Here is a 24,837-nt window from a genome sequence, read left to right as displayed (position 1 = left end):
ACATTCTCCGGACATGTTTTAACACTTTGTTTATATTGGCTCAAGTTTAGGGCCTCAGCTTATTAATTCTTGGTCTGTTGGGGGGGCCCCGTTGAGCCACATTTTCACCCCTTTCTTTCCTTCTGCCTATTTCTTTATCTATTCTGCCTTTGTTCTTTTAAATTTACTCTGCTGATTTTTTTCCATTACCAGCAGCTCTTAACATCTTAATATCCCTCTTCTTCCCCTTCCCTTTCTCCTTCCTTCCCAGGATACAACACACTTGACTAGATTTTACTGGTTAATTTTCATAAGAATATTAATAGTTACAAAAATATGTCAGGACACATCCAACCCAGCCAGTTTAGACTAGCCACGCAAAATGTTAAGGGTTTTCTCTCCCCTCAAAAGCACTCAATAGCCTTCCATGATTTTTATAAAAAGAAAATTGATATTATTATGATTCAAGAGACCCATTTCAAAAAATCTAATGAACCCTCCCACTGAAAGCTTTACTATGACCAACATTTTTTAAGTTTAGGCCCGACAAAGCATAATGGGGTATGTATATCCTTCAGAAAAGGAACCTCATTTGAACTACTTAACAAATACCTGGACAAGGAAGGTCGCTTTTTAATCTTAACGGGGCTATACTTTGGTAGGCCTATTACTTTAGCTAACATCTATGCTCCCACTGCCCCAAACCCTCCTTCTTTCGCAAGGTGGTGAACCAGATTATAGATATCTCAAAGGGTCCAATACTCCTTAGTGGTGACCTTAACTTTCCAATCAACCCCATGCTAGACACTTCATCAGGCAGATCTTATATTAGGAATTCTCAGATAAGGGCCAATTGGCAAGCAATTGGCACTATCCCTTTTTTGACACATGGAGAACCACTCATCCAGCCACCAGAGACTTTTCATTTTTCTCAAACCCGCAAGATCCTACACACGTCTTGATTATATATTCTGTGAACAACATCTGCTCATCTCACTCATAGACTCTATGCTCTATCATACCACCTGGTCAGACCATAGTATGGTATGTTCCGCGATCTTATGGTCCTCCAAACCATGCTTCCAACAACGCTGGAAATTAAATGACCACATTTTTATTGACCCCTTAATAACTACTGATCTGGCCGAAAAAACAACTGAATTTTTCTCCTTTAATAACCACACAGCAACTTCTGCAGTCAATAATTGGGAGGCATATAAGTGTTTCATAAGGGGGGTGATTATGGGCAACACACATAGGCAACGTAAACAACGGGCAGCTCAGTTTGTCTCATTATCATCTGAGTTTAATATTTGCGAAAGCGCTTTAAAAAGTAACCCTCAATCGCAACTGCTATTGCAGAGATCACAACAGGCTAGGGAAGCATTAAATCAATATCTAATTAAGAACGCACACATGAGGGCACTTACCTACAAGTCGAAATTCTTTATTGAAAGTAATAGAGCTGGACGCTTGTTGGTTAGGTGTTTAAGGAAGAAGAGATATAAAACCTACATAGCTAAGATTACAGGCTCCAATGGAGTTATCCATTCTAATAACACTGAAATTGTTAACCAGTTTGCACAGTACTACACTTCTCTGTATAATCTACCATACACAAACTCCGAAGAGAAGCTTAGCCGGATAAATTCTTATCTAGAACATTATCTAACACTGATATTGAAGCATTAGACAAACAAATTCTGCACAGGAGTTCCTGATAGCCATTAGGGACCTCCCTCAGGGAAAGGACCCTGGCCCGGATGGCCTCACCCCTAAATTTTACCATTTGCTTAAATCCCTTCTTTGGCCTCACCTACTGGAAATGTACAATTCTTTTGATCAGTGTACCCAACTTCCATCAACGCTCCTGGAAGCCACTATCTCTGTGATCCCTAAACCAGGCAAACCCCTAGACAAGGTTTCTAATTACGCCCTATATCCCTAATAAACATTGATATTAAATTATACGCCAAATTATTAGCAAGCATCTTCCATCCCTTGTACATACTGACCAGGTTGGTTTTATTCCGGGCAGAGAGGCTAAGGAGAACACCATTAAGGAGAACACCATTTGAGTATTGCATACCCTTTTCTCTGCCTCAGCCTCTAAGTCACCCCTAGTCCTACTCTCCACGGATGCCGAGAAGGCCTTTGACAGGGTGGACTGGGATTTTCTTTGGTCCGCTCTGTCAAGGTTTGGGTTTTCACAAGCACTGATCTCTCATATACAAGTTCTTTACAGTAACCCAACAGCACATGTTAATGCTAATAATACTCTTTCCCAGAGGATCCTTATAAATAATGGCACTCACCAGGGGTGTTCTCTTTCACCTTTGCTGTTCAGGTGAAAGAGGACACCCCTGACTGCTAGGATACGGAGCAATCCCATTATACAGGGCGTCTCTTTCGGAGAGATCCATCAAAAGTGTCTGCTATACGTGGACGATATCATATTTACATTACGCTCTCCCCTTACATCACTGCCTGCTCTCCTTGGAGAGCTTTAAGAGTATAAGCTGGTCTCTAACTTCTCAGTTAATATGGAAAAGTCGATGATCCTACCAGTGCATATTAATACTGAAGAAACACAATACCTTACAACTCACACTTCTTTCCAGATAACCGGGAAAATTAAATATTTAGGAATAGATATATCCCCAATACATACTGAATTAGTTAATCTTAATTACATTCCCCTTCAGGTAGAAACTGATAAATCCCTAGAGCTCTGGCTTAAACAAGGCCATCTTTCCTGGATGGGGCGCATCAATGCGATTAAAATGAATATTCTTGCCAAATTCTTTTACCTTTTCCAAGTCCTCCCCTTAGATCTCCCTACACAATTTCTTCTGAAACAACAAAAAAGATTTGACCAGTTTATATGGTCACACAAAAGACCTAGAGTAACCAGAGATACATTGTTCTTTGATAGGGAAGATGGCGGCTTAGGATCCCCTAACCTGGTAAATTATTATAAATCTACACACATGGCACGCATAGTTGCCTGGAAACACTCCTCACCAGAGAAACCCTGGGTGCAGATGGAAATCTTTCTAGCGGGTGGGCTGAACTTAGGGGATCAGTGCTGGATCCCACACAAGTGGAGGTCCCCTGAAGTTTGGGCTAACTACTATATAGCAACCACACTCCGCACGTGGGATAAATCGCTGGTGGCAGATAGATTGATATCCACTCAAATATCTCCTCTTTCCCCACTGCTCAATAATCCCCTTTTGCTAAAATCCCACACCATTCAACCACCGCAGATAGTAGGTGTCCCCTCCAATATACCAACACATATACTAATCCAAAACGGACAGATGCGACCTCAAGCAGAGATAGGCCAACTACTAGGCCCTCCATTTCACTTATGGTTCCCATACCTACAAGTCAAGCCATATTTACTAGCCCACATAAAAAGAATCTTACCAGGCCCCTGACTCCCTTTGAAATTTTGTGCACGACCCCCTTAACAACTCACTCACACATATCTATAATCTACAAGCTACTTAGAGGATCCTTTCCCGCTAAAAGGCCTGCATACCTCACTAAATGGGAAAAGGAGCTAGATATAACGTTAACAGAAACTCAATGGGGCCGCATTTTCAAAGAAAACAAAAAATCGTCCTTATCATTAATTCTAGTAGAAATTAATTTTAAGTTACTTTCAAGATGGTATTTAACTCCTCATTGTTTCCACAGTATTTTTCCTAACTCCTCTTCCCTGTGTTGGAGACGCTGTTGAGAGATTGGTACCCTCTCCCATATCTGGTGGTTGTGTCCCCTTCTAAGAACATATTGGAATAATGTAAATAAACAGGTCGACACAATTTTAGAGGGGCCCCTTGAATTTACCTCAAGCTTGGTCCTATTAAGTGATATTCCAAATATTACATGCCTATATCGGAAGAAACTACTACATGTCATGCTTAATTGTGCTAGGTGCCTGATACCTAGGTTTTGGAAGAAAGCTTTAGTACCCTCATATGATATGTGGATTAGGGAAGTTAGCCACGTACTTGAACTAGAAAAAATACATTACACATTCATAGGTAAGCAAGACTTTATTGCTGATGTGATGTTTCTCTGGGAGCAAGGTGTATGAGCTCACCATATTCGTACTGAATCAAGTATTCGTACTGAATTGTAACAATGACTTATGATGTTAGTAGAACTTAGAAAAGTTTGCATATTTAATTAACTTATTGCTGGGTGTGTTGGCTGGAGATGTTGAGACTTCTTGTGTTGATATACCTGTTCTATTTGTGTTTGTTGTTAATTCCTATCTGATAAAGTTATGTACATTCTATGTGAAAATATTGTCAATTTGAACACAATAAAAATGATATATTGGAAAAAAAAAATGACAATAATATAATAATAATGATTGTTTATACTGTTTACTTTATTATGTCAGCCTTTTTAATGAAATAATTGAAACATAAACAAGACACAGCTTATTTGTCTAAAATATATTTTCCTTCATTAGGAAAATAAACTCCATAAAATAAATTGGACGGGTTATCTACTAAACTTATATCATATATCAGAAGTCTGCAAAAAGTATGAGTCTTTCTATGAGTGTGAGTGCTTGACACTTGGGATAATACAAAAAATCTATATTGTACAATATGGAAATTATTCAAAACTCAGTTTTAGACTTACAGGGTTAGATTACAAGTGAGGCGCAATTAGTTTTGCGCTAGTGCAATTGTGTTTTTGCAAGACATTTTCATTCTGCTGATATTACAATTGCAGTGAAATTGTGATTGTGCTAGTGCAATCAGCTTTTACACTTCGATCCTTTCCGTGATCTAAGAGCTGTGGTTAACTGGTTTCCAAAACCAAAAAGTTGCACAAAACACTTCAAAAATACATTACAAAGTTCACTTACACTCATAAATAAACTATTAACCCCTAAACCCCCACCCCCCACATTGCATTAACTAAATGGAACTAATAACCCCTACACCGCCATTCTCCCCACATCACAATAACTAAATAGAACTAATAACCCCTAAATCACCATCCCATCCCTCCACATCACAATAACTAAATATAACTATTAACCCCTACACCACCATTCTCCCACATTGCAAAGTACCTAAACTATTAACCCATTAACCGCCATCCCCCCACAATGCAAAGTTATAAAATAACAGCTAAACCCCTAACCTAACACCCCTTACTTAACCCAGACTAAAATCCCCCTAAATTTACTAAAAAAAATCCTAACTACCTTTAAAAAAAAAACTTACCTGTAAAATAAAATAAAAACCTAATCTTACCTTTACAAATAAAAACCTAACATTACAAAAAAGTAATTACCAAAAAAATAATAATTCTATTATAATACCCCCCAAAAAACACCCCAAAATAAAAAAGCCTATTTCTAAAACTAAACTACCAATAGCCCTTAAAAGGGCCTTTTGCAGGGAATTTAAAGTGATCATCTCATTTAGGAAACAAACTCACTAACCCCTCTAACATTATACCCACAATCCCCCAAAATAAAAAACGCTAAATTACCCATTGCCCTGAAAAGGACATTTGGATGGGCATTGCCTTTTTAGATGGGCATTCAGCTCTTAGATACCGCCACTTAGACAAAGATGGACTGTCGCCTGGATGAAGATGGACCTCCATCTGGATGAAGAATATGGAGCGCTGCCATCATCATCATCGGTGAGTACCTTTATGGGGTTAGTGCTAGTTATTTTTTTTTATTTGGCATCAAAAGAGCTGAATACCCTTTTAAGGGCAATACCCATCCAAATGCCCTTTAGGTCAATGCCCTAAAAAAGGACCTTTTAAGGGCTATTGTTAGGTTAGTTTAGTTTTAGAATAGGGCTTTTTTTATTTTGGGGCAGTTTGGGGGGGTATTAAAATAGGATTACATTTTTTATTTTTATTTTTTGGTAATAACTTTTTATATTCTGTAATGCTAGTTTTTTATTTTGAGTAACGTTAGGGTTTTTGTTATTTTGTGTAATGTTAGTGTTTTATTTTTAAAGGTAAGATTATGCTTTTATTTAATTTTACAGGTAAGGTTTTTTTTTAAGGTAGTTAGGATTTTTTTTAGTAAATTTAGGGATATTTTATTCTGGGTTAAGTTAGGGGGGTGTTAGGTTAGGGGGTTTAGATGTTAGTTTATAACTTTGTGTTGTAGGTGGATGGCAGTTTAGGGGTTAATAGTTTATTTAGGTACCTTTCGTTGTGGAATGTGGGGGATGGTGTTTAGGGGTTAATCATTTATTTAGTTACCTTGCGTTGTGGGGGATGGTGGTTTAGGAGTTATTAGGCTAGGGACTTATGGTAGGATGTTTATTTCACTTTTTTTTCTCCATTGATTTCCATGGGGAATGTGAAAATGCAATGTAATTTGCCCGAGTAGGGATTTTTTCCACTTTTTTTCTCCATTTCATTTCTATGGGGGAATATATGCACGAGCACGCAAACCTGAAAAGCACAAAAAGCTTAACGCTAGTGATGTTTTAGTGATCGTGAAAAAAATATTTAACACGCCACTTGTAATCTAGCCCACAGTGTCTTTTTTTTGGAAGGGTGATTTTTCAAGGTATATTTGGTACTATCTACAAGGGTTCTCATTCATTTCTCTTGTTTTATTAGCTTTGTTGATAACAAAAACCCTTTGTTGAAAGTAGCAATATACTGTACTTTATAACTCTAACTAAGCCTTATATTATATTTCTTGTAGAACCCCACACCGTGTCGTGCTGGGGGAATATGATCTTTCTTCCTCTGCTGAGCCCATACAAATCAAGACCATATCCCGGGTAAAGTCACAAACATCATGAGATATTACTTAAGGGGCTTCATGTTATCGCTAGAGTAGAAAAGGGCAAACGCCTGTATTTTGACAATGAAATGGCAGAATTAATGTTACTGTTTACATTTGTTTGACGATTGATATATATCTATAGAGTGAATGTCAACATATAATTATAACATTTAAAAAAAGGAATATTCAATGTAACATTTGAATATTGAATATAATATTTGGATATTTAAATGCAATATTTGAATTTTACATTTGAGTATATAAGAGAATCAATTGCCAAATGTTAATATTTGAATTTTGGAACCATATAGTGAATAAAGGGAAATACATTTGGCAAACATTCTGCATTCATAAAGAACATTTGTGATCAATTTATTATTAATATATTTATTATTTAGCACCGCAGAATCTGTTGGCGCTCTACAAATAACTGATAATAATAATAATATTATTAACAAATATGATAAAACATTTACCCATCCCTATTCTGCAGTTGATTGTGTTGATAACAATCATTATGTAGACATTACACTATCTAATAATATGTTTATAAACATTATGATTTAATGCAATATTAAGTAAAGGATCAAGATTTTAAAGGTATTTTCTACTATGTAATATCAAGCCAAGAACGTTGGGCAATTTATGAAAATGTACTTTCCTTATAATTAATAATCTTTAATATTGTTAATAAACAAATTATAATGCCAGGTTTGATTTAGTGTTGTCTTTTTGACTCAAGGTTTTCATACACCCTGACTACAGTCCATTTACCCTCACCAATGACATCACTCTGATAAAACTCACCCTTGCTGCCACTCTCAACAACCGCGTGTTTCCTGTCCGTATCACTAGAGCCTATGACGTGTTTCATGCAGGAGAGAGATGTGTGACCACTGGATGGGGCTACACTGATGCCTTCTGTAAGTGAGACTTCAGACTGTAAGATCCAGATATTGCTAGTGACCAAACAAGTCAGTTTGCAAGTGCTTCTTGTAGGTTATAAACCCAAAATAGCTTAGAGAAAGAGAAACTGCAGTTATGATTTAATGAACAATCAGACATAGTAATTATTCAAAGCTAATATTTCAAAATATATATGTATATGGTGTGTATATGTATGTATGTATATATATATATATATATATATATATATATATATATATATATATACAGTATATATATATATATATATATATATATATATATATATATATATATATATATATATATATATACAGGTAGCCCTCAGTTTACGCCAGGGTTAGGTTCCAGGAGGAATGGTTGTAAATCGAAACCATTGTAAATTGAAACCCAATTTATAATGTAAGTCAATGGGAAGTGAGGGGGTTAGGTTCCAGGCCCCTCTCAAAATTATCATAAGTAACACCTAATACATTATTTTTAAAGCTTTGAAATGAAGACTTTAAATGCTAAACAGCATTATAAACCTAAAATATAGATTGTATCATCATCAAACTAAGTTTAATGAAAAAAACATTTGCTAACAGCACCTATTTAAATAATCACACAACAGACTGCATCATCATCAAACTAAGTTTAATGAACAAAAACGTTTTTTTTACTTGCATTTTTCTGCAATCAGTTCTCTGCATTGTTAGCATGTTAGATAATATTGGGTCTGCACCTATTATATGCATTCCAATCTGCAGTGATTAATAAGCAGTTAGGCACCCTCATATCAAGCAGCTGGACAGGAAGATAATAGGGAAGTGACTGCTAAAACTTGTTGCTCGATAGCTAATGTCTGCTCTGTGTACACAGATCAATTTCAGGCTGCTAAGTTGCATAAATTTGCTGAAAAACAAGCGGACAGCTCCACCTACTAGCAATTTTAATTAGTGCACTTTGCTTTCCAAAGCTTTTCAATAGCAGTCACATGACTGAAAAAAAGGTTGTTATTCTGAAACGGCGCAAATTGATCCGGCGTAAACCGAGGGCCACCTGTATATATATAAATATACAGGTGACCCTCGGTTTACAATGGTTCAATTTGCGCCGTTTCAGAATAACAACCTTTTTTTTCAGTCATGTGACTGCTATTGAAAAGCATTGAGAAGCAGTGCATTGATTAAAATAGCCAGTAGGTGGAGCTGTCCGCTTGTGTTGCCGCAAAGATATGCAAGCCAAGCAAGCTAAAATTAATCAGTATAACTAGACCTGAGCTATCGAGCAACTTTCATAGGAACAAGATCTTCCTGTCTATAAATCAGTCCAGATTGGAATGCATAAAAAATAATTGTTTGCAAAAAAATGCAAGTAAAGTCTGTGTTGTGTGATTATTTTATTAGGTTTATAATGCTGTTTAGCAAATGTTTTTATTCATTTAGCTTAGTTTAATTATATATTCTGTGTTGTGTGATTATTTAATTAAGTTTATAATGCTGTTTAGCATTTAAAGTCTTCATTTCAAAGCTTTAAAAATAATGTATTAGGTGTTACTTATGACAATTTTGAGAGGGGCCTGGAACCTAACTCCCTCACTTCCCATTGACCTACATTATAAACTGGGTTTCAATTTACAACGGTTTCGATTTACAACCATTCCTTCTGGAACCTAACCCCGGTGTAAACTGAGGGCTACCTGTATATATATATATATATATATATATATATATATATATTATATATATATATATATACAGGGGTTGAAAAGGTTGTCCAATAGCTAGTGGTTCCATGAAATTTCTTAGTGGTCCCACTTTTTCAACTCCAAATTTTCACTATGTCATACGTAAACTTGTATTACACCGTTATACGCTTCTAATATACATTTGTATTATGAATAAAACACTCTTTGTATACAACTATATACTAATAAATATTTTAAACTTATTCTCATACCTAAAAAGAGAATGTTCTTGTTCACAAGCTGAGGCAGGAATAATTGCACACATACATACGCACACACACAGACACAATCACAGATACACACAAACACAAACACTCTCACAAAAGCTTTCTCTTACACACTCACACAAACTAACTCTCACACACTCTTACAAATAATACTCATACACACTTTTAAACACTCAGTCGCACAGTTTCTTTCACATTTATTCTCACACACACATCCTATTTCTCACTCTCTCATATTCTCACTAGCTAACACACAAAATCTCTTACACACAAGTGTTTTGCAGTTACTATAGAGGTGGAAAATGTATTACTGTAGCACCCCTACTTCTTAAAGGCACTAACAGCCATACCTTTACAAGGTTTTTTTTTTTTTTACAAATTCTATGCTACAGCAGAACAAGGAGAATGATAAATAAGAAAAGTAGGAATAAGTAAATATGATACCCTCTGCCATCTCCACTGTGCAGTAATTGATATGGTACAAGCTAAGGTTGCTAAATAAAAACCAAGGCTATTCATTTTGCATGTAACATTATAGAAGCTTTGTTTTCTGTTATTTATCACCATATCATTTGGGAATATTGACCTGAGAAGTGCAGTGTTACGGGGAGTAAACGGCAACAGCCTCTACAATGACTTTATTTGTTATTTGAAAATTGTTGTTTGGGACACTATTAGAAAAAGTAGTGGTAACATAATGTGAGAAAATCATAATTTAAAATTGTTCCAACAGCATATAAATAAATGTAAACACGTTTTAATAAATTGAATCTGGAAAAGAGTTCCCTTGTTCCAACTACAAGGGTGGTTTTCTTAGGGGCCATCATAGATTCTTCTATGATGGCCCTTCTTTTTTAGCTCCAGATCAGGACATGCTATGGCTGGTGAAAGGGTTGATAAAACGTTTAAAGGGACAGTCTACACCAAAATTCTTATTGTATAAAAAGATAGATAATGCCTTTACTACTCATTCCCCAGCTTTGCACATCCAACATTGTTATATTAATATTCTTTATAACATTTAAATATCTAAATTTCTGCCGGTTTCTAAGCCACTACAGACAGCATCTTATCACATTAGCTTTTCACAACAAGATACTGCTAATTAATGTGGGCCATATAGATAACATTGTGCTCTCTCCTGTGGAGTTGTTCTAATTGGCTAAAATGCAAGTCAATAGATAATAAATAAACAGCCATTTGATAAGGGGGCAGTCTGCAGAGGCTTAGCTACAAGGTAATCACAGAGGTAAAAAAGTATATTAATATAACCGTGTTGGTTATGCAAAACTGGGGAATGGTTCTATCTTTTTAAAAAATAACATTTTTGGAGTAGACTGTCCCTTTAACATTACAAGTGCTCCTGTGCTCTCTTGAAGTAGCGTGCCCTCACCTGTACTCGGGATGACGTTATCCAAGATGGCGTCCCTTCAATTCCGATTGGCTGATAGAATTCTATCAGCCAATCGGAATTAAAGGTAGAAAAAATCCTATTGGCTGATGCAATCAGCCAATAGGATTGAGCTTGCATTCTATTGGCTGTTCCAATTCCGATTTTTCTACCTTAATTCCGATTGGCTGATAGAATTCTATCAGCCAATTGGAATTAAGGTAGAAAAAATCCTATTGGCTGATGCAATCAGCCAATAGGATTGAGCTTGCATTCTATTGGCTGTTCCAATTCCGATTTTTCTACCTTAATTCCGATTGGCTGATAGAATTCTATCAGCCAATCGGAATTGAAGGGACGCCATCTTGGATGACGTCATTTAAAGGAACCTTCATTCAGTCGTCGGCCGTCGTTTGAAGAGAATGCTCCGCGTCGGATGTCTTGAAGATGGACCCGTGCCGGATGGATGAAGATAGAAGATGCCGTCTGGATGAAGACTTCTGCCCGTCTGGAGGACCTCTTCTGCCCAGCTTGGATGAAGACTTCTGCCGTCTGGAGGACCACTTCTGCTCGGTTGGGTGAAGACGTCTCACGGTGATCTTCAAGGGGTTAGTGTTAGGTTTTTTTAAGGGAGGATTGGGTGGGTTTTAGAGTAGCGTTGGTTGTGTGGGTGGTGGGTTTTAATGTTGGGGGGGTATTTGTACTTTTTTTTTACAGTTAAAAGAGCTGATTACTTTGGGGCAATGCCCCTCAAAATGCCCTTTTAAGGTCTATTTGTAATTTAGTGTAGGGTAGGTTTTTTTTTTTATTTTGGTGGGCTTTTTTATTTTGTTAGGGGGATTTAACTCCTGGTATGTCCCTTTAAAACCCTGTGTCTTTGCTGGATTTAAACACTGTTTTTTTTTTTAACTCCTGGTATGTCCCTTTAAAACCCTGTGTTTTTGCTGGATTTAAACACTGTTTTTTTTTAACTCCTGGTATGTCCCTTTAAAACCCTGTGTCTTTGCTGGATTTAAACACTGGGTTTTTTTTAACTCCTGGTATGTCCCTTTAAAACCCTGTGTCTTTGCTGGATTTAAACATTGTTTTTTAACTCTATAGAACCAACTGTCTACTCCATTAATCTGCTCTTTCCTGCCCCAGCATGTGCATCTCCTTATCAAACTTTGCTTAATGAATTAATTAATCCCCACCCAATTTTATTTCTTTAATCTACTCCTCTGATCTTGTAGCAATTCTTAGTCTTCTCACCTGGGTTTAACTTATTTCCCTGTCTCCAAACAATTAAACTCAGCTGTCTGCTGTAGCCTTATAAATTTAGGACCAGTTAGGGGAGAGCGTTTGCTGGGACCTGAGCGTTTGCAGAGTATTCCATCTGTCTAAGTGACCATCTTTAAGTGACAGCGCTGCGAATTAGACAAGAATTGAACAAGATTTGAAGAAGATTTGAGGCAAGCAAAATATTTTAATTCAAAAAAACTTTGGCACTTAACATTCTGCTATGTTTTCAGGACTGCTTTTTCTTTTATCAGTCTCATGTCTATTCCACAAGCAGGCTCAAATGCACATACCTTACACTTCTCCACATGCAGTTTATATAGGCCCCTCTCTCCTTTCTTCACCATACCTTAGATCTCACTAACTACTTTCTATTTTAAAATCTATGTCACTAAACTGCACCACCTCACAGAAATGTCTTCACTGCTATAAATCTCATTCTCACCTTCTCTTACTTTCCATCTTGATGCTATTAGCATCAGGTGACATCTCTCCAAATCCTGGGCCCACCATTACCCAATCATGCACTCCATATAGAAACTTTCATAAAAGCAACACACATAACCTCATTTCCATCCAATGCATCCCACACGCATACACTCCTTTCACCTGCGCACTATGGAACTCTCGCTCTGTCTGCAACAAACTTACAGCCATTCATGACCTGTTTATATCAAATGCTTTCACCCTTTTAGCAATTACAGAAACTTGGCTATCTCCTTCTGACACTGTTTCCATTGCTGCTCTCACACATGGTGGTCTTCACTTTAGCCATGCCCTAGGCCAGGTGAGAAACGTGGCAGTGGTGTTGGCATCCTGCTCTCCCCCTCCTGCACTTATCAATACCTACCTCCAATCCCATCTCTTTCCTTCTCTTCCTTTGAAGTCCACTGTATTCGCCTGTTCTCCCCCCTCTCCCTCAAAGTGGCAGTCATCTATCGCCCTCCTGGACCAACCTCCCAATTCTTTGACAACTTTGCTGCCTGGCTTCCTCACTTTCTCTCTTCAAATATACCAACCCTAATTCTTGGGGACTTCAACATTCCCATTGACAACCCATCTGCCCCTGCTGCCTCTAAACTTCTTTCACTCATATCCTACTTCGATCTCTCACAATCCACCCTATTCCCGACTCACCGTGATGGACACTCCATCGACCTGGTATTTTCCTACCTCTGCTCTATATCTGACACCACCTGTCGCCCTTTTCCCATTTCAGACCATCACCTGGTAACCTATAATATTAATGCAACAGCTAAACCCACTTCTCCATCCCACCCCCGCACCTGTAGAAATACATATGCTGTGGATCCGCTCCAATTTTCAAAAATCATTCAAAATCTCCTCCCTCACACCTCCACTATAACCTGCCCTGATCTCGCTAAAGCCCACTATAACACAACTCTATCCTCTGCATTAGACACACTTGCCCCTCCCCAGCTGTGCAAAACACCACGCCATCAGTTACAGCCCTGGCATGCTCAGCAAACACGCTATTTGCAAAAATGCTCCCGTACTGCTGAGAATGTCTGGAGGAAAACACTCTGAACCTGATTACATACACTATAAGTTTATTCTTTGTTCATACACTTCCGCCCTTCACTTAGCCAAGCAAACTTACTTCTCTTCTCTCATATCTACTCTTTCCTCAAACCCTAAACGACTCTTCTCCACCTTTAACTCTCTCCTCTACCCACCTGCTCCACCACCCCCACCTGTCTTTAGTTCTCAAGACCTGGCAGACTACTTTTTAAACAAAACACGTACCATCCGAAGCAACATCCCAACACCAACTTGCAATATTCCAACAACAGGCCCAATTACTCCCTCTGCCACCCTCTGTATCTTCCATCCAGCCACTGAGAATGAAGTTTCTTCCTTACTATCTTCCTCACGCCTCACTACCTGCCCACTCAACCCTATCCCTTCCCATCTAATACCCTCCCTATCTTCCACCCTCACTCCTGCTCTTACCCACATCTTCAACCTATCTCTCTCTACCGGCTCATTCCTATCTTCTTTCAAACACGCAAAAGTCACTCCCATACTCAAAAAACCTTCCCTCGACCCTAATTCTCCTGAAAGCTACCGCCCCATATCACTGCTTCCACTAACATCAAAACTCCTTGAAAAACTAGTTTAGAATTGCCTAACCCACTTCCTGTCCGCCAACTCCTTGCTTGACCCACTGCTATCCGCATTCCGCCCAAAACACTCAACTGAAACTGCCCTTACCAAGGTCACAAACGATCTTCTCTCTGCTAAAAATATTGACCACTACTCTATACTCATCTTACTTAACCTCTCAGCTGCCTTCGACACAGTTGACCACCCCCTCCTCCTACAGACCCTTAGCTCTTTTGGCCTCTGTGACACTGCTCTTTCCTGGATTCACTCCTATCTTTCTCACAGGTCTTTTTCTGTGTCATTTGCCGGCGACTCCTCCTCTCCTATGCCTCTGTCTGTTGGAGTACCTCAAGGATCTGTTCTGGGTCCTCTACTCTTCTCCATCTATACTTCTTCACTTTGTAAACTTATCAACAGTTATGGCTTCAAATATCACCTCTATGCTGATGACACCCACATCTACCTCTCCACCCCTGCTCTCTCTCCCTCTGTCCTCTCTCATGTCAGAACTGCTTATCTGGTATTTCTTCCTGGATGGCCTCTCACCACCTAAAGATTAACATATCCAAGACTGAGCTCCTTCTTATCCCCCCCTCAAGCTCTACGCCGACTTCTGACTTCTCTATTCCTTTTTGACGGTATCACCATTTCCCCATCACCCCAAGTCCACTTCCTCAGAGTCACACTTGACTCAAACCTATCCTTTGTCCCCCATATCCAATCTCTTTCTACATCCTGCCGCAATCATCTGCGCAATATTTCCAAAATTCACCCTTTTCTGAACGCTGACACCACAAAGCAAATAATCCACTCCCTTGTTATCTACCGACTTGACTACTGCAATAACCTACTCGCTGCCCTTCCTCTTTCCTGCCTCTCGCCCCTTCAATCCATCCTAAATGCCTCTGCCAGGCTGATCCACCTTTCCCGTCGATCTGTATCTGCTGCACCTCTCTGTGAGTCCCTTCATTGGCTTCCCATTCACAGCAGAATCAAATTCAAAATGATCACCCTTACATACAAAACTCTCACCAACGCCGCTCCCCTCTACCTATCCTCTCTAATACACAAGTATACTCCAGCCCGTCCACTAAGATCCAACAGTGACCTGCTCCTTGAATCCGCAACTATCACCTCCTCTCATGCTAGACTGCAGGACTTCTGTTGTGCAGCACCTACCCTCTGAAACACTCTCCCTCGTGCTGTCCCTTCATTGGCTCCCCATTCACAGCAGAATCAAATTCAAAATGATCACCCTTACATACAAAACTCTCACCAACGCCGCCCCCCTCTACCTATGCTCTCTAATACACAAGTATACTCCAGCCCGTCCACTAAGATCCAACAATGACCTGCTCCTTGCATCCGCAACTATCACCTCCTCTCATGCTAGACTGCATGACTTCTGTTGTGCAGCACCTACCCTCTGAAACACTCTCCCTCGTGCTGTCAGGCATTGCCCTAATATTTCTTCCTTTAAATGTTCCCTGAAGACTTTTCTGTTCAGGGAAGCCTACCACCCAACTCAATAATAAATTAATTTCACTTACCTAACATTTTCCTCATCTAACTCTGTATTAACATCTTTCTCAATCTTGCAGTCCTCACCTCCTGTTTCTCAACCTTCTACCCTTCTAGATTGTAAGTTCCCACGGGAATAGGGCCATCAATCCCTCCTGTATGTGTTTGTAAATTTTGTCCTGTATCTTACAAGTCTTGTATTGTTTTATTTAAATGAATTGTATCCATAGAAAGCGCTGCGGAATATGTAAAGTATAATAATAATAATAATAATAATAATAATAGAGTAGGTGTAATTAGTTTAAAAATCTTGTAATTATTTTATTATTTTCTGTAATTTAGTGGGGGGGGTTTTCATACTTTAGATAATTTTATTTAATTGTAATTAATTGTATTTAATTTAGGTAATTAATTTAATTATAGTGTAGTGTTAGGTGTAATTGTAATTTAGGTTAGGTTTTATTTTACAGGTACATTTGTCTTTATTTTAACTAGGTAGTTATTAAATAGTTAATAACTATTTAATAACTATTGTACCTAGCTAAAATAAATACAAAGTTGCCTGTAAAATAAAAATAAACCCTAAGCTAGCTACAATGTAACTATTAGTTATATTGTAGCTAGCTTATGGTTTATTTTATAGGTAAGTATTTAGTTTTAAATAGGAATTATTTAGGTAATTGTAGTAATTTTATTTAGATTTATTGTAATTATATTTGTTAGGGGGTGTTAGGGTTAGGGTTAGGCTTAGGTTTAGGGGTTAATACATTTAATATAGTGGTGACGACGTTGTGGGCGGCAGATTAGGGGTTAATAAATGTAGTTAGGTTGCGGCGAAATTGGGGGCAGCTGATTAGGGTTTAATAAATGTAGTTAGGTTGCGGCGACATTGGGGGCGGCAGATTAGGGGTTAATAAATATAATGTAGGGTTCGGCGATGTTGGGGGCAGCAGATTAGGGGTTCAGAACTATAATGTAGGTGGCGGCGGTGTCCAGAGTGGCAGATTAGGGGTTAATAATATAATGTAGGTGTCAGCGATGTTGGGGGTGGCAGATTAGGGGCTAATAATTGTAAGATTAGGGGTGTTTAGATTCTGGGTTTATGTTAGGCAGTTAGGTGTAGATATAAAAAGTATTTCCCCATAGGAATCAATGGGGCTGTGTTAGGAGCTGAACGCTGCTTTTTTGCAGGTTTTTTTCCAGCCGGCTCTCCCCCATTGATTCCTATGGGGAAATCATGTACGAGCACGTTTTACCTGCTCACCGCTAACGTAAGCGGCGCTGGTATTGAGGTGAGATGTGGAGCTAAAGTTTGCTCTTCGCTCACTTTTTTGCGGTTAACGCCGGGTTTGTAAAAACCTGTAATACCAGCGCTGTCCTCGTTAGCACCGCACCCCTCCTAACGCAAAACTCGTAATCTAGGTGATAGTAAGTAATTGCACAAAATGTTATTCAAAATACAAATCCACAAATGTGGAGCACTATAACATTGTATATATTGCAAATGCATACCATTTTTACTAGGGAAAAATAATATTTCTGTATACAATTGATTATGGCAGTTATGCACAATTGAACAGTTAACTTGAACTGTCTGGGCCTTATGTTTATTTCTTTTTATTTATGATAACAAGGACATTACAAACAGACGCCTAGATTACAAGTTTTGTCGGTAAAAACTTGCGGGGCTAACGAGCCATTTTTTTCCAGTGCTTACTTTAAACAACGCTGGTATTACAAGTTTTCTGAATGGCTGCGTTAGCCTCAGAAAAGTGAGCGTTGAGCAAATTTAGCTCCACTTCTACCTGTAATACCAGCGTTGCTTACGGTAGCGGTAAGCTGGCAAAGACGTGCTCATGCACGATTTCCCCATAGGATGCAATGGGGCTGAGCTGGCTGAAAAAAAACCTAACACCTGCAAAAAAGCAGCGTTCAGCTCCTATCGCAGCCCCATTGTTTCCTACGGGGAAATACTTTCTAAGTCTAGACCTAACACCCTAACATGAACCCCGAGTCTAAACACCCCTAATATTACACTTATTAACCTCTAATCTGCCGCCCCCAAAATCGTCGCCACCTGCATTATACTATTAACCCCTAATCTGCCGCTCTGGACATCGCCGCCACCTACATTATACTTATGAACCCCTAATCTGCTGCCCCTAACATCGCCGACAAATATATTATATTTATTAACCCCTAATCTGCCCCCCCCAACGTTGCCGCCACCAACCTACACTTATTAACCACTAATCTGCCGACCGGACATCGCCACCACTATAATAAATGTATTAACCCCTAAACCGCCGCACTCCCGCCTCGTAAACACTATAATAAATTGGATTAACCCCTAATCTGCTGTCCCTAACATCGCCGCCACCTACCTACAATTATTAACCCCTAATCTCCCACCCCCAACGTCACCGCTACTATAATAAAGCTATTAACCCCTAAACCTAAGTCTAACCCTAACCCTAACACCCCCCTAAATTAAATATAATTTAGATAAAACAAAATAAAATTACTATCATTAAATAAATTAATCCTATTTAAAACTAAATACTTACCTATAAAATAAACCATAAGATAGCTACAATATAGCTAATAGTTACATTGTAGCTATCTTAGGGTTTATTTTTATTTTACAGGCAACTTTGTATTTATTTTAACTAGGTAATAACTATTTAATAGCTACCTAGTTAAAATAATTACAAAATTACCTGTAAAATAAATCCTAACCTAAGTTACAATTACACCTAACACTACACTATCATTAAATTAATTAAATAAATTAACTACAATTATCTAAACTAAAATACAATTAAATAAACTAAACTATATTACAAAAAAAACAAACACTAAATTAAAAAAAAAAAAAAAATATTACAAGAATTTTAATCTAATTACACTTAATCTAAGCCCCCTAATAAAATAAAAAAGCCCCCCAAAATAATAAAATTCCATACCCTATACTAAATTACAAAAATAATCAGCTCTTTTGCCGGCCCTTAAAAGGGCTTTTTGCTGGGCATTGCCCCAAAGTAATCAGCTCTTTTACCTGTAAAAAAATACAAGACCCCCCTCAACATTAAAACCCACCACCCACACACCCCTACTCTAAAACCCACCCGATCCGCCCTTAAAAAAAAACCTAACACTAACCCCCTGAAGATCACCCTACCTTGAGCCGTGTTCACCCAGCCGGGCCGAAGTCTTCATCCAAGCGGGGCAGAAGACGTCCTCCATCCGGCAGAAGTCTTCATCCATCCGTGGCTCCATCTTCAAGACCTCCGACGTGGAACATCCTCCTTGGCCGACAGACTAACGACGAATGAAGGTTCCTTTAAATGATGTCATCCAAGATGGCGTCCCTCGAATTCCGATTGGCTGATAGGATTCCAATCGGAATTAAGGAAGGAAAAATCCGATTGGCTGATTTAATCAGCCAATCGGATTGAAGTTCAATCCGATTGGCTGATTGGATCAGCCAATAGAATTGACCTCACATTCTATTGGCTGATCCAATCAGCCAATCGGATTGAACTTCAATCCGATTGGCTGATTAAATCAGCCAATTGGATTTTTCCTACCTTAATTCCGATTGGTTGATAGAATCCTATCAGCCAATTGGAATTCGATGGACGCCATCTTGGATGACGTCATTTAAAGGAACCTTCATTCGTCGTTAGTCCATCGGCCGAGGTGGATGTTCCGCGTTGGAGGTCTTGAAGATGGAGCCGCGGATGAATGAAGACTTCTGCCGGATGGAAGACCTCTTCTGCCCCGCTTGGATGAAGACTTCTGCCGGATGGAGGACCACATTGCCCGGATTGGATGAAGAATTCGGCCCGGCTGGGTGAACACGGCTCAAGGTAGGGTGATCTTCAGGGGGTTAGTGTTAGGTTTTTTAAGGGGGGATCCCATCAGACGCCATCACTGCATGCCATCAGAGTGAGCTATACCCGTCCCCTCTCTCAAACCCGCAGCGCATACCTCTTTACTTAGCCCACAGGGGACGGGGCTGCTGCCAGTCACTGAGACGCCGGGTCTGGAACGCAGGTGAACCACTCCTTCTGCCTAGTGAACACTAACGCCGCTTGCAGTACACGCATCCCATGTGGCCAGGCCGTGACTTTGTCATTCCCGGTCTGAAGAGGAGTACTGCTGGCCGGAGGGGCTCATTGTCGCAGATAACACACTGTGCCTCATAACACACAGAAGTTAATACACCCTATCACTATATAAGGGGTGAAATCTGCCCAAAATTTCTTGGAGCCTACAGCCATAGTAGCTCACCTAAGCCCTTAGCATTCTAGTTAACACCAATCAGAGGGGCACTTTATTGCTGATTTAACTCTGGGTCTCCTGGTATATACACAACACTGTATCCCAGTAGTACATAGGGTCTGAAAATTACTGGAAATCATTGAGTCACCTATTGTAGTCTCCAGCCCTAACAGCTAACATCAGCCACAAGCCTCTGGGTTATTACAGCCTCCCTTCTGTACCCCCTCTTGAGTAAATTCTAACACTAAACTGACTCAAACACCAGGCCATCTACTCCTTCTGCCACATTTGCCGACCGGTCTAATAATGACCCCAAAAAAAGGGCAGAAATCTGATAGGCCTGCAAAGCCACAATTGCAAATACCCTCTATCTCATCCTTTTTCCATGCATCTGACACCCCATCTAACATGCTTACGGAAACTCCTGAGACGCCGGGGCCATTAAACCCCTCTGAGACAGCTAGCAGCCAGCAGGATTCGCTACAGGCTATACAGGTTAAATTGGCCTCTTTACCTTCCAAATCAGATCTGGAGTCGCTGAAATCCTTCATCAAAGATGAGATGAGAGAATTGAAAAGAGACCTGAACGAGATGGGGGCCAGGATTGACTACCTAGAGGAGGGTCAGGACACTCTAAATAACCTGGTCAGTTCCAACACGCAACAAATCTCAATCCAAGACTCCATGGTGCAGTCCCTGCAGGACAAGGTAGAGGACTTGGACAACCGGGGCCGTAGGAACAATCTGCGAATCCGCGGTATTCCCGAAGATATTCTTCAAGACCAGCTTAAAGACTATCTTAAAGGGCTATTCCACCTTTTGCTCCCCAACTCCCCTCAACTGCTCAACGAAGATATTGATAGAGCACATAGGGCTTTGCGCCCCTTACCTAAACCTCCTCTCCCACCTCATGATGTCATCATTAGATTCCTGCGCTTCACTGCAAAAGACTCCATCTGGCAAGCCGCAAGATCACGGCAATCTCTAACCTTCCAAGGGCATACACTACAGATATACCAAGACCTCAGCCCATATACCATACAACGGCGCAAGGAAATTAAATTCATCACAAGCACCCTACAAGAACACCATATTAAATACCGATGGAGCTTCCCCTTCAGCCTGATAGTTAATCATAATGGGGCACAACTAATTTATAAGGACTACAATGATCTAGACCATCTGTCCAGGTCTCTCAACATCAAGTTTAATTCACCAAACGATGCCATGATCACCGCCCCACCAACACCTTTGGAGCCTGGGCCCTCCCGCCCGGGTGAACAGAGACCTCAATGGCACAGAGTTCAACCAAAGAGGAGAAAGTCAGATGCTTTTCCCTCAAGATCTGGAGCTAGTTAGCCATGAAATAACTCAACCCACATGGCCCGCTCAGTCCCGTCTGGTCTGTTTCTTAATTTTAGTGGATCATGCATTACTCGCCGAACTTTATGGTACCTTTGGACTCACTCTTTTGTTACCGTTATGCTTGCTGCCCAGAGAGTAGAGTATCAATGAGGGCAGCCCAAGCCTGGGTAACGTATGGAACTGCACTGTTCATTTGTTTAGCTTACCAGACATTTGTTGGTTTTTTTCCCTTTTTTGTTGGTGTTTTTTGTTGTTGTCTGTTAATCTGACTGCTATGTTAATAACTAAATCTTAATATTTAATTTCCTTTACTACTCTACAATGGTAAGCAACCCCTCCATTCAGTGATCCCACAATCTTAGTTAGTGAACGGTCTCTGGCGAGACTGGGTAATTCTGGAGATTATCCATACATAGTGACTATTACCAACCAGCTGTCCCAGGTTACTCTTAAATTTTTACATTAATTTACGTTTAAAGAGGTAAATGAAGCATGAATACTTCCTTGCTACCATACATCTGTGTCCTTACCAAATGGCACTACCGCCCACTCCCCATACAGCTTAGGTCCATAAGTATCTTGTTTATTTCTATGTTGAATCATTTGTAATTGCTCTACCTGTTAGTATAAATCGGCCTACACCTTTTGGATAGCACATTGCTATTACACCCTAGCTAACCCTCCTGGCCTAATTCCCCCAAGGTTAACGCCCAACCTATCCTTAAATTCTCATTTCTAGCAGGGCCATAATCCTATTGCCTTATCTGTATCCAACCATCTGATGATAGCCGACGGCATCATAACTCTCAGTCCAACCATGCAGGGCACCTACTTAATTATACGATGGATAGCTGACATACTCACTTAATCTATCCTACCTTTCAACCTGGTAAACAATCTCTTTATTAAAGAGTACATAGCTCTTACTTCATATAATACTCCTGTCCCATCACAAATAATCCTAACCTGAGAATTTGTTGGGTGATATTTCATCCCCCCTCAGTAAGGTGTATGACAGTATGACTTATACACTTCTTACAGTTGTTAAGGTTTATAATATGTGTTGTATGTTTTTGTATACATTTATTGTAAGGTTTCTTTCTAATGTTTATTTGTTTAATTTTTTGTCCAGTCTCGGAAAATGCATTTACTCTATCTAAAAGATATGGTGTAGATACCACTTACATCTGCCGAACACTCCTACTCCCAACCTAATGAGTAGTGCACTGACTAAATTTAAGTTTATCTCCCACAACACTAAAGGTCTTAATTCCCCACAAAAAAGATCGATGGCCCTAAGAGATTATAAGAGAAATAAAGGGGATATCCTCTTTATCCAAGAGACCCATTTCAGAAGGGGTTCTGAGCCCAAAGCCAGCTTTCAGAAATTTGGTGAGATTTTTCTCTCTTCTCACGCCACTAAACACAATGGTGTGGCGATTCTGGTGAGTAGAAGGTTGCCATTCCATGTGTCCTCCACACATAGAGACAAAGAAGGGAGATATATTATCCTAGTAGGTTATCTTTTCCATAAGCCCATAACACTTGTGAATATTTATGCCCCTAATATTAACCCCATCCCTTTCTTCCATTTGCTTGGTAAAAAAATATTAGAGGTGGCCAAAGGCAGCATAGTCCTGGGGGGCGACTTTAATCTAGCAGTTAATCCATCGTTAGACTGCTCCTCAGGCATATCCTCTGTTCCTAACAAAACATTAAGACAAGTCAAACATTTTCTCACACAACTAGCACTACACGACACCTGGCGTCTCCAACACCCGAACGAGAGAGAGTACACGTTTTATTCTAAGCCTCACCGCCTGTACACCAGGATTGACTATATATTTACAGACGTCACCAACCTATCATACATCACAAATACGGACATCCACCCCCTAACCTGGTCCGACCACGCTATAATTAGCTGCCAGTTCCAATGGTCATCCTCTTTTCCTTCCTCCTTTACGTGGAGATTCGACGACTCTCTACTCAGAGATCCCCTGATCTATACCCAGATACAAAAGGGACTAACCGAATATTTTCAGAGAAACGACACCCCCGACGTGGACATTCACAGCATTTGGAACGCACACAAGTGCGTCATTAGAGGTGAGATGATTGCACTTAAGGCCGCTAAGACAAAGCAACAGCATAGCTACCTTAACTCTTTATTATTAGATATAGCCAAATTACAAGAACTACATAAAACGTTCCCTCTGAGCACCTCTCTCCTAGATAGTATCACACATAAACGCAACCAGCTTCGCCTACTTTTGGGCACTGAAGCTAAGAACAAAGCTCTATTCTTGAGAAAGGTACACTACGAAGGGGCAAACAAACAAGGTAGAATGCTAGCTTGTCAACTTAAAAAAAGAACTAACAAACAGTATATAATGGGAATCCAGGGTTCAGACGGTACCACTAGGTCTACAACTACTGACATCTCCTTAGCCTTTAAAGAATACTACGACAACCTTTATAACATTAGACGTGACTCGGCGGCTCCGTCCCCCGAGGACATAGATGACTACTTATCTGACTTAAATCTCCCCAGACTATCTGTGGAACAAAGGACTGAACTAGACTTACCATTCACTGAGGAAGAGATTCTCGGTGTCATATCTTCCCTCCCAACAGGCAAAGCCCCGGGCCCAAGGGACAATACTGTCCGTAACATACTCCTAATTGAGCATATTACAAATAATAAAATCCCCTCCGTACTAATCTCAACGGACGCAGAAAAGGCCTTCGACCGAGTCAATTGGTCATATTTGAGAGCATCCTTAGTGGCTTTCGGTCTTGGCTCTACCACACTACAACGAATATTTGCGTTATACTCTTCCCCGAGCGCCAGTATATTAATAAACGGTTACAAGTCCCCCCCAATAGAAATCAAGAATGGCACGCGCCAGGGCTGTCCCCTATCCCCTTTACTTTTTGCGCTTCTTATTGAGACCCTCGCTTCCAAGATTAGGAGTAACGCCGATATCTCCGGAATTACTATAGGCCAGGATATATATAAACTATCCCTTTTCGCCGACGATATTTTATTTACTCTTACTAATCCGGAAAGATTGATTCCTGCGCTTTTGTCTGACCTCACCTCTTTCCATAACCTCACTGACTTTCTAGTTAACCAAAGTAAATCCGAGATTTTAGACTTTGGGCTCCCGGCGAGCTCTGTAGAATTTATTAAAAACATTTG

The 24,837-nt window shown here is 39.7% G+C and overlaps 1 protein-coding gene across 1 annotated transcript in view; it reads left to right on the top strand.

Moving 5' to 3' along the window:
- Window positions 1–535: 535 nt before the first annotated feature.
- LOC128661450 (chymotrypsin A-like) overlaps window positions 536–24,837 on the top strand; it is a 125,208-nt gene continuing 100,906 nt past the window's right edge. The window contains exons 1-3 of the mRNA XM_053715704.1: window positions 536–540; window positions 6,701–6,779; window positions 7,527–7,707. Of these exons, the coding sequence (XP_053571679.1) occupies window positions 536–540; window positions 6,701–6,779; window positions 7,527–7,707 (265 nt within the window). The remainder of the gene's footprint in view (window positions 541–6,700; window positions 6,780–7,526; window positions 7,708–24,837) is intronic.

This window comes from Bombina bombina, chromosome 1, assembly GCF_027579735.1.
Source record: "Bombina bombina isolate aBomBom1 chromosome 1, aBomBom1.pri, whole genome shotgun sequence".
In the NCBI taxonomy this organism is placed as follows: Eukaryota; Metazoa; Chordata; class Amphibia; order Anura; family Bombinatoridae; genus Bombina; species Bombina bombina.
This window is presented reverse-complemented; position numbering and strand designations above follow the sequence as displayed.